The 10,747-nt window shown below is 51.1% G+C and overlaps 1 protein-coding gene across 2 annotated transcripts in view; it reads right to left on the bottom strand.

Annotated features, from left to right (window-relative positions):
* Positions 1 to 10,620, bottom strand: part of PUS1 (pseudouridine synthase 1) — a 22,912-nt gene extending 12,292 nt beyond the window's left edge. Inside the window, exons 1-3 of one of the 2 annotated variants that reach the window (XM_017868823.1) lie at positions 10,554 to 10,620; positions 9,740 to 9,968; positions 7,625 to 7,762 (exon numbers count right to left, since the gene is read on the bottom strand). In XM_017868823.1, coding sequence (XP_017724312.1) covers positions 7,625 to 7,762; positions 9,740 to 9,958 — 357 coding nt within the window. In that variant the 5' untranslated portion in view covers positions 9,959 to 9,968; positions 10,554 to 10,620. Of the gene's footprint in view, positions 1 to 7,624; positions 7,763 to 9,739; positions 9,969 to 10,073 lie in introns of both variants that reach the window. The other variant, XM_017868822.1, reaches the window with a different exon arrangement.
* Between the last annotated feature and the right edge of the window lie 127 nt (positions 10,621 to 10,747).

Below are 10,747 nucleotides of genomic sequence, written 5' to 3'. Positions count from 1 at the left end.
AAAAAAAAAAAAAAAAAAAGAAACGCATCTGGAGGGAATCATCCGATATAAAAATAAAGCTCTATCTGCCAACGCAGTGCGTGCAGAAGCACTTATAAAATAAACTATTAGGAATGAATTCAAAGCCCAAGAGGAAACATTAAATGACGGAGCATAAATATGACTCTGTGCAGACAGAAAGCAAAGCACCACATAAGATACGACCCCCACCCAGGTGCAATGGCTCACGCCTGTAATCCCAGCACTTTGGGAGGCTGAGGCGAGCAGACCGTCTGAGGTCAGGAGTTTGAGACCAGCCTGGCCAACACGGTGAAACCTGATCTCTACTAAACATACAAAAAATTAGCAGGGTTTTGTAGCGTGCGCCTGTAGTCCCAGCTACTCAGGAGGCTAAGGTGGGAGAATCACTTGAGCCTGGGAGGTTGGAGGTTGCAATGAGCCAAGATCCTGTCACTGCACTCCAGCCTGAGTGACAGAGTCAGACTCTACCTCAAAAAAAAAAAAAAAAGATATGACTCCCAAGGATTGGGGAAAAGAGAAAACACAACTTAGAACCAAGGGCAGAGTGAGTAGGAGGTCCTCACTTGAGTCAGAACAGCAGTGGCCCTGGGGGAAAGGGAGGGGCCTTCTGGGGACAGGCAGTGGGTACACAGGTCGGCACACAGGTAAAAACTGATCAAGCTTATGCTTAAGACTAGCACGCTTTACTGTTGTATATTATACCTCTTTTTTAAAGTAAGTTTCTATAGATTTTGTGTTGGGTTCTTTTTCAGACAAGGTTTGGTCTGTCACCCAGGTTGGAGTGCAGTGTTGCCATCTTGGCTCACAGCAACCTCGACCTCCCAGGTTTGAGCAATCCTCCCACCCCAGCCTCCCAAGTAGCTGAGACTACAGGCAGGCACCACAATGCCTGGAGAGTTTTTAAAATTTTTTTGTAGAGACAGGGTCTTGCTATGTTGCCCAGCCTGGTCTGGAACTCCTGTCCTCAAGTGATCCTCCCACCTCAGTCTCATAAAGTGCTGGGATTACAGGCGTGAGCAACCATGGCCGGCCAAGGAGATCGTTTCCAATTAAAGGAAGCTCTAGAGACATGATAACTGAATGCCAATAATGATCCTAGATTAGATCCCCGACCAATTAACAAAAATAAAAGGCATGCCACAAAGAAGCTGAAGAAAAAGAAAACAGAAAAGACAGTTTCCAACTTTAGACAACATGTCAGATGGTGGTACTCTTATCAATGCTGAATTTCACACGAGTAATAATTTATAGTGTGAGGTTGCTGAAGGATGTCACAGTCCCTAGGAGACTTGTGCTAAGATGTTTCAGGGTAAAGGGTAATGATGTCTGCAACTTACTTTTTTTTTTTTTTTTTGAGACGGAGTCTCGCTCTGTCACCCAGGCTGGAGTGCAGTGGCCGGATCTCAGCTCACTGCAAGCTCCGCCTCCCGGGTTCACGCCATTCTCCTGCCTCAGCCTCCCGAGTAGCTGGGACTACAGGCGCCCGCCACCTCGCCCGGCTAGTTTTCGTATTTTAGTAGAGACAGGGTTTCACCGTGTTAGCCAGGATGGTCTCAATCTCCTGACCTCGTGATCCGCCCGTCTCGGCCTCCCAAAGTGCTGGGATTACAGGCTTGAGCCACCGCGCCCAGCCTGCAACTTACTCTTAAACGGTTCCATTTTAAGATAGAAAAGGCCAGGCACGGCCAGGCACGGTGGCTCACGCCTGTAATCCCAGCACTTTGGGAGGCCGAGGCAGTCGGATCACGAGGTCAGGAGATGGAAACCATTCTGGCTAACACGGTGAAACCCCGTCTCTACTAAAAAATACAAAAAACTAGGCGGGCGAGGTGATGGGCGCCTGTAGCTACTCGGGAGGCTGAGGCAGAAGAATGGCGTGAACCCGGGAGGCAGAGCTTGCAGTGAGCTGAGACCCGGCCACTGCACTCCAGACTGGGCGACAGAGCGAGACTCCGTCTCAAAAAAAAAAAAAAAAAAAAAAAGGCCAGGCACAGTGCCTCTCATTCATAATCCCAATACTTTGGGAGGCTAAGGTGGGAAGACTGCTTGAGCCCAAGAGTTCAAGCCTAGCCTGGGCAACACAGCAAGATTCTGTCTCAAAAAAGGTAAAGATAAATAAAACGAAAACAAACAAAAAAAACGGGTCAGGTGCGACGGTTCACGCCTGTAATCCTAGCACTTTGGGAGGCTGGGGCAGGCGGATCACCTGAAGTTGGTCGTTCGAGACCAGCCTTACCAACATGGGAAACCCCGTTTTTACTAAAAATACAATAAATTAGCTGGGAGTGGTGGCGGGCGCCAGCAATCCCAGCTACTTGGGAGGCTGAGGCTGGAGAATCGCTTGAACCTGGGAGGTGGAGGTTGCAGTGAGCCCAGATCATGCCATCAAACTCCAACCTGGGCAACAAGAGTGAAACTCCATCTCAAAAAATAAAATAAAATGAATTAAAACACATACACACACACACACACACAACTATGACAATATGGTAAAAACCTAACCTTGGTGAATCTGGGAAGACTGTGCTTATGGCATTCTTCTTAAGACTTTTATGAAGGTATGAAATTTTCAAAATAGGCCGGGCGCGGTGGCTCAAGCCTGTAATCCCAGCACTTTGGGAGGCCGAGACGGGCGGATCATGAGGTCAGGAGATCGAGACCATCCTGGCTAACACGGTGAAACCCCGTCTCTACTAAAAAATACAAAAAAAAATAGCCGGGCGATGAGGCGGGCGCCTGTAGTCCCAGCTACTCGGGAGGCTGAGGCAGGAGAATGGCGTAAACCCGGAAGGCGGAGCTTGCAGTGAGCTGAGATCCGGCTACTGCACTCCAGCCTGGGCGGCAGAGCAAGACTCCATCTCAAAAAAAAAAAAAAAAAAAAAAGAAATTTTCAAAATAAAAAGTTGGAGAGTAAAACTGTTGAGATGTTCCACTGGCCAGACCCACACATGGAACGTGACAGAAGGAAACGAGCTGTTCTGAAACAAGATGACTTTAGGTAAATACACAACAGATTTCAAAGACTTAGCACCAAAAAAGGGAAAGAAAATACATCTCATTGCCAACCACTCTGTACCGACAAGAAGTTGAAGTTGAGAATATCGGAGACATCTTGGGGGGATAGGACAACAGCTATTGAGGGACACCCGGTATCTCTGGGATGGCCTATGTCTGGCTGTGGTGATGGCTGCACAGCTCTGTGAATATACTGGAACCACCGAACTGTATACGTTCTTCTTTTTTTTTTTTTTTGCCAGGCTGGAGCTCAGTGACGCAACCTCGACTTACTACCACCTTCATCTTCCATGTTCAAGAGATTCTCGTGCCTCAGCCTCCCAAGTAGCTGGGATTACAGGTGTGACTCACCATGCCTGGCTAATTTTTGTATCTTTAGTAGAGATGGGATTTTGTCATGTTGGCCAGGCTAGTCTCGAACTCCAGGCCTCAAGTGATCCATCCACTTTGGCCTCCCAAAGTACTGGGATTACAGGTGTGAGCCACCACACCCAGCTTGAACCGTACACTTTCTTTTAGGTTTTTCGTTTTGTTTTGAGATGGAGTTTCACTCTTGTTGGCCAGGCTGGAGTATAATGGCAGGATCTCAGCTCACTGCAACCTCCATCTCTCAGATTCAAACGATTCTCCTGCCTCAGCCTCCTGAGTAGCTGGGATTACAGGCATGTGCCACCATACCTGGCTAATTTTTATATTTTTAGTAGAGACGGGGTTTTACCATATTGAACAGGCTGGTCTCGAACTCCTGAACTCAGGTGATCTACCCGCCTTGGCCTCCCAAAGTGCTGGGATTACAGGCATAAGCCACCATGCCTGGCCTGAACCGTATACTTTCAATGGGTCAATTGTATAAGAGTGAATTATATTTCTTTTTTTGCTTTTTTCTTTTTGAGATGGAGTCTCACTCTGTCACCTAGGCTGGAGTGCACCATCTTGGCTCACTGCAACCTCCGCCTCCCAGGTTCACACAATTCTCCTGCCTTGGCCTCCTGAGTAGTTGGGATTACAGGCACCCACCACCACACCGGGATAATTTTGTATTTTTAGGAGAGACATGGTTTCTCCATGTTGGCCAGGCTGGTCTCAAATTCCTGACCTCAAGTGATCCGCCTGCCTCGGACTCCCAAAGTGCTGGGATTACAGGCGTGAGCCACCGCGCCTGGCCAAGAGTGAATTATATTTCAATAAAGCTATTTTTAAAATCTGAAACAAAAACAAAATGTTAAACAGCCGAAATATACACACACAAAAAATAAATAATAGGCCGGGCGTGGTGGCTCACGCCTGTAACCCCAGCACTTTGGGAGGCCGAGGAGGGTGGATCACCTGAGGTCAGGAGTTCGAGACCAGCCTGATCAACATGGAGAAACCCCATCTCTACTAAAAATACGAAATTAGCCAGGCATGGTGGCACATGCCCGCAGTCCCAGCTACTTGGGAGGCTGAGGCAGAAGAATGGCTTGAACCCGGGAGGTGGAGGTTGTGGGAGCTGAGATCTCGCCACTGCACTTCAGCCTGGGCAACAAGAGTGAAACTGTCTCAAAACTAAATAAATAAATAATAAAAATTGTAAAATGTTACTGTATTTTCATCCGAAGGGCAGGGCACTCGGGTGTCACCATGTCGGCCTCATGGATCTACTTCTGTAGGTTTTCCAATTGCAACTGAGAAAACATATTAGAATGAAACTCTCTCTCTAATAACAGCAGAACTAAAAATAAAGACAAGGACCCTATTTTGAAATGCTGTCTTCATCGGCTCCAACAAATTGTTCCTTTCTTCTTCCCTGAAAACAATCAGAGAGCTGCAAATGGAAGAATCAAAAAGAAAATGGAAATAGTAAGACCCCCCAGAACTCTCTACCTGGAGCCATCAAATGCCATCACCCACTAGGAGTGAACCTGTGGGTCCCTCTTTGTGTTCCCCCCTCTATGCGACGGCTCCAGTACGCGTCCATGGACCCCCAGGGACCGGTGTGCCTTTGCAACTAGGCGTTTGTGGGAACAAGAGCCACAGCTTTATTCAGATTCCCGGGGTCCTGACCGGCAAAAGTTACGTCTCTGAGAGACCCCCAATGCCCTCAGGCAGCCTGAGAGCCATGTGAGAGCCAGATACTCCGAAAGGCAACGATGACAGATATCACATTCACTGATGCCTTATACATGCTACAGAAAAGCTGTCTGTTCTCTCCAGCTGTGCTGTCCCTGTCTGCCAAATGTTGGGCTGCAGGTGGCAAGCCACCCAGGTGCCGAGACGAGAGACTGAAGGCACGAGCTGTTCCAGTATATAAAGAGAATAATTAGAATAAGAAAAGTTATACTAGAAACAGAATACAGATATGATTATATATAATATCAATATTTGTAGTATTATTCTTTATTATTATAATAATCTCTCTTCTATAATTATAACCTAGGAAAAACCAGGCCATACGGAGTCAGGAGCTGAAGGGACACTGTGAGAGGTGACCAGAAGACAAGAGTATGAGTTCTCGGTCACTCCCAGCTAAGGGCCGCTTGGTCTAGTGGTAGCGCCAGTGCCTGGGAAGGCACCTGATACTTAGCAGACCGGGAAAGGGAGTCTCCCTTTCCCTGGGGCAGTCAGAGAACACTCTGCGCCACCACCTCTTGTGGGAGGCCTGACATGACCCAGGCCTGCCCGCAGTCATCTGGAGGCTTAAACGTCTCCTGTGGTGCTGTGCTTCAAAGGTCACACTCCTTGTCACTTGCATGTTCCGCCTGTACACCTGGCTCCTCCTTTTAAGTTCTTAGAAGACAGCAGTAGCAGAATTAGTGAAAGCATTAAAGTCTTTTATCTTTCTGACAAGCGCATAGAAGAAATGCTGACGTACGCTGTCCCCCTCTCCGCCTCAGCTACCACAAAGGGAAAGACCCCTGTCCCGTGGACACGTCACTCGTGTGACCTTATCAATCACTTGAGATGACTCATACCCCTTACCCTGCCCTTACCCTGCCCCCTTGCCTTGTATACAATAAATAGCAGTGCACCAGGCATTCAGGGCCACCAGGACTCTGCACGTTGGTGGCAGTGGTCCCCTGGGCCCAGCTGTCCTTCCATCTCTTTGTCTCATGCCTTTATTTTTCTACGATCTCTCGTCTCTGCACACGAAAGAAAACCCACAGGCCCTGTAGGGCTGGACCCTACACTGAGTCCCTCCTTAAAGACATCTCCATTCCCTGTGGCGGGCCACTCTGCCCACATCCAATCCCATGGTTCAGTTCCAAGCACAGCAATGTGGCGTCACAGGACCACTTGGCATGTGCTGCCACACAGCCAGCAGCAGCGTCCAGGGTGGATGTGCAAACCCATCGGAAATGGGTACTCAGCCTTGTGGTTCTGAAGGGTCAGTGCTGGGTCACCAGCCTCACGCAGCTGAGACCATGTGACAGGTCCAGGGTGGTGGAGATGTGACGAGCGTGGGCTTCGCACACACACACACACAGTATTACATTCATCCCATGAAGAGATTTTTATATGGATTACATGCTGAAATAAGGATATCCTGAATATATTGAGTTTATAATACAGTGAATTATTTATTAATTTCAAGCCAGATGTGGTGGTTCATGCCTGTAAATCCCAGCACTTTGGGAAGCCAAAGTGGGAAAATCACTGGAGCCCAGGAGCTGGAGACTCCTGGGCAACACAGCAAGACCTCATATTAAAAAAAAAAAAAAAAATTGTAGCCAGGCATGGTGGAGTGCCTGTCGTTCCAGTGATATGATTTTGCTGTGTCCCTGCCAAATCTCATGTTGAATGGTAATCCCCACATGTCTAGGGAAGACCTGGTGGGAGGTGACTGGATCATGCACACGGTTTCCCCCATGCTGTTCTCGTAACAGTGAGTGAGTTCTCACAACATCTGACGGTTTTATAAGGGGCTCTTCCCCTTACTCTCTTCACTCTCTCACGCCTGCCACCATGATCTAAGTTTCCTGAGGCCTCCCCAGCTATGTGACACTGAGTCAGTTAAACCTCTTTTCTTTATAAATTGCCCAATCTTGGGCAGTTCTTTATAACAGCGTGAAAACAGACCAATTCACCCAGCTACTTGGGAAGCTGAAGCAGGAGGACTGCTTGAGCCGCGGAGTTTGAGACTGCAGTAAGCCTGGATCATGCCACTGCACTCCAGCCTGGACAACGGAATGAGACCCTGACTCTAAAAAAGGAAAGAAAAGGGAATGTTGCATCATACAAGTGTGGCTCTCTGCCTTCGTAGCCACACAATCACATTTGCCTCAGAGTGAGCCTGATTGGAGGGTCGAAGGCAGACGTTGCGGCTGCCCCTGTGCCACCTGCAGGAATGTATGTCCCTGAGAACAGAATCAACACAAGAGAAAGCTAAGACCAGAGAGAACACAGAGCCCTGCTGGCAGGAAGCACCTAGATCCAGCTATACCTGAGCTGACCAAGCTCCTAGACATCTCACCTATATAAGGTGTAGGCTAGTTTGATTTGCACATCATGTGTGCTCAGAAGCAACATAACAAGTCAGGACACTGAGCTGGAAAGTGGGCCGGGTGCTGCTCATATCAGCCGGGAAGGGGCAGAGAAGGCCGTCACCCACCTTGTCTGTCCGGGCACAGCGCTGAAAGGACATTTTCCTCATGTCCTCGCCATGATTTTCAGGAATACAGCCTGACTGGACAAGGGCAGACACCAAGTCATCTTCAATTGTTTTGAATTGTGAGGACCCAACATTCCTCTGGAAAAAGGAGACAAAAACAGGTTTCACATTTTGCAGACAGGAGTCGCCATGTTGCCCAGGCTGGTCTCAAACTCCTGGTCTCAAGCGCTCCTCTGGCCTGAAGTGCTGAGATTACAAGTGTGAGCTGCCACGCTCGCGTGAAAACACTGTATTCTGCTCACTCGCCCTGAGCCTGGGCTGCTCCACGCCAGGGGATGGGTAGCGTGGAACGGAATCAAAACACAGGTTTGACTGAACCTGTGCACACACCTACTTCCACAATCAGTTACGACATCAGTGCTGTGGGTGCTACCTATACTTAAACAATATAACATCAGATGTAAAGTAATCCATGGTCAGGCACAGTGGCTCACACCTGTAATCCCAGCACTTTGGGAGGCCAAGGTGGGTGGATCACCTGAGGTCAGGAGTTCGAGACCAGTCTAGCCCACATGGTGAAACCCCGTCTCTACTAAAAATACAAAAAGTAGCCAGGTGTGGTGGCGGGCTCCTGAGACAGGAGAAATCGCTTGAACCTGGAAAGTGGAGGCTGCAGTGAACCGACAGTGCACCACTGCACTCCAGCCTAGGCGACAGAGAAAAACGCTGTCTCAAAAAAAATGCAAATAAAAGTTAGTCAGGTATGCTTTTAATCCCAGCTACTCAAGAGGCTGAGACAGGAGAATCACTTGAATCTGGGAGGCAGAGATTGCAGTGCACAGTGGTTGGCTGGGCTCGGTGGTTCACCCCTGTAATTCCAACACTTTGGGAGACAGAGGCAGGAGGATAATCTGAGACCAGGAGTTCAAGGCCAGCCTGACCAACATGGTGAAACCCTGTCTCTACTAAAAATACAAAACTAGCTGGGCGTGGTGGCATGCGCCTGTAGTCCCAGCTACTCGGGAGGCTGAGGCACAAGAATCACTGGAACCCGGGAGGTGGAGGTTGCAGTGGGCCAAAATCCCGCCACTGCACTCCAGCCTGGGCGACAGAGTGAGACTCTGTTTCCAAAAAAAAGCAATCCATTACTTGTAACTTTCACCATAAAAGCTGTTACAACAACTTGCCAAAATTAAGCATTCTTTTCTTAAACGTTTGTTTCAGTCAGACACTGCATGCACTGCACGAACTTCTGTGGATAAGCTTAAAGATGTTTAAAGAACACAGAACCAGGCAAAGCCACGGTGTTAATTACAAAAAGGAACAAAAGGAACGTCTGCCTGAGGCCGGTCACAGTGGCTCATGCCTGTAATCACAGCACGGGGAGGCTGAGGCAGGAGGATCGCTTGAGCCCAGGAGTCTGAGAGCAGCCTGGGCAACACAGCGAGTCCCCATTCCCATAAATAATAAGAAACTTAGCAAGATCCTATTCCTGTAAATTAAAAAAAAAATTATTCGGGCCATGAGGTCAAGGACACTTACAGTCCTCAATGCTTGGGAGGCTGAGGTGGGAGGATCTCTTATGCCCAGGAGGTGGAGGATGCAGCGAGCAGTGGATGCCCCACTGCATTCCAGCCTGGGCCCCAAAGGAAGACCATGCCTCAAAAAGAAAAAAAAATACGCCTACCTGAATGCACCCACACCCTCTACTTTCCAGAAAAGGAAGTGGGCTGAGGATAGAATCCTCACAACTTTAATACTTAGTTCTGTCCCCTTAACGCACACGACGGCAGGCTCTTCGGAGCTAAGCCGCGCTGTCCACCGTCCTCAGCAATGAGCATCAGTACACCTAGCTCATCTTCACACCCTATTTAGCAGGTGCTGTCAGCACTCCCATCCTGAAGATGAGGACTCGAGCACACAGCAAGTGAACCCCGCCCCAGAACACAGTGGTTAGCCGCAGGGCCGGCCTGATGGAAGGCAGCAGCTCGCGCGCAGCAGGACCAGTGAAAGCTGCTTGGGCCTGCACCTAAACCCAGCCGGACCCACCGCTTCCACAGCGGCCGCACCTGCACCTAAGCCCCGCGGGACCCGCCGCTTCCCGGGCGGCCACACCTGCATGCCGTGGTAGCCCTTGCCCGAGTAGGCCATGAGCAGCACGATCTTGCGCTTGGGCAGCTTCCCGCGCCGCTCCTCGTCCCCACCGCTCTTGACCTTCTTCGCCGGATGCTCGCCGTCCTCCCAGACGCGGACACCCCCGGCCCAGCAACTGCGGGACCTCCGATCCTGGGGGCGCGCGGATCCCGCGGGCGGTGGCTCCGCGTTCCCGGCCATGCGCGGCGAGCTGCAGAGAAAGGCAGCGTGAGCGGGGGTCCTGTCGGCACCGCGCGGGGTGGGCTGGGCAGGGCTGGGCGGGCGTGGCGGGGTCGCCCGGCGTCGCGGTCATTACCAGGACGGACGCGGTCCCAGGCGCAGGGTCCACCGTCCGCAGGCTCCCAACAGCGCGCGAAGATGGAGGCCCATGCGCAGGCTACCAGCGAACCCGACCCCGCCCTGACCCCCCAGTGTCCCAGCCCCGCCTCTGCCGACCCCTAACCTCCCGGACCCTGACGCTGCTGTCCTGTTCCTGCTGACCCCTGACCTCCGGGAACCCGGCGCCCCAACCACTCTCTAGCTAACCTCTGACCTCTCGGACCCGCACACCCCAAGCCCACTCCTGCTGACCCCTGACCTCTCGGGCCCCGCGCCCAAGCCCCGCCTCTGCTGTCCCCAGACCGCCCCGGGACGCTGACGGATAAACTCCAACGTCCCCCGACACCCAGGTTAACCTCTGACCTCCCCAGCCCCTTCACCTCCCGCCCCGCCCAGTGGGCTTTCCTCGGGAGTCGAGGAGACCCGAACCACCCGCGTAGGGACCAGAGAGGCTCGCCTCGCATCAGGCCCCACTCCCTACGCGGCTGACTGAGCCGGAGCCGGACCACGTGGGCGAAGGCGGAAGTGAAACGAGCGGCTGGACGGCGGCCGAGCGCGGACAAAAATTCTTCGGGAGAAGAGGCGGGGCGGGGACAGGGATGAGAGGGATTTGCGAGGTGGGATGGGGGCGGAGATTAGGGTGATGGGGCG

The sequence above is a fragment of the Rhinopithecus bieti genome, unplaced genomic scaffold, assembly GCF_001698545.2.
Source record: "Rhinopithecus bieti isolate Rb0 unplaced genomic scaffold, ASM169854v2 scaffold_4907, whole genome shotgun sequence".
Lineage (NCBI taxonomy): Eukaryota > Metazoa > Chordata > Mammalia > Primates > Cercopithecidae > Rhinopithecus > Rhinopithecus bieti.
Note: the sequence above shows the minus strand (reverse complement) of the source record. Positions and strands in the feature narration are given on the sequence as shown.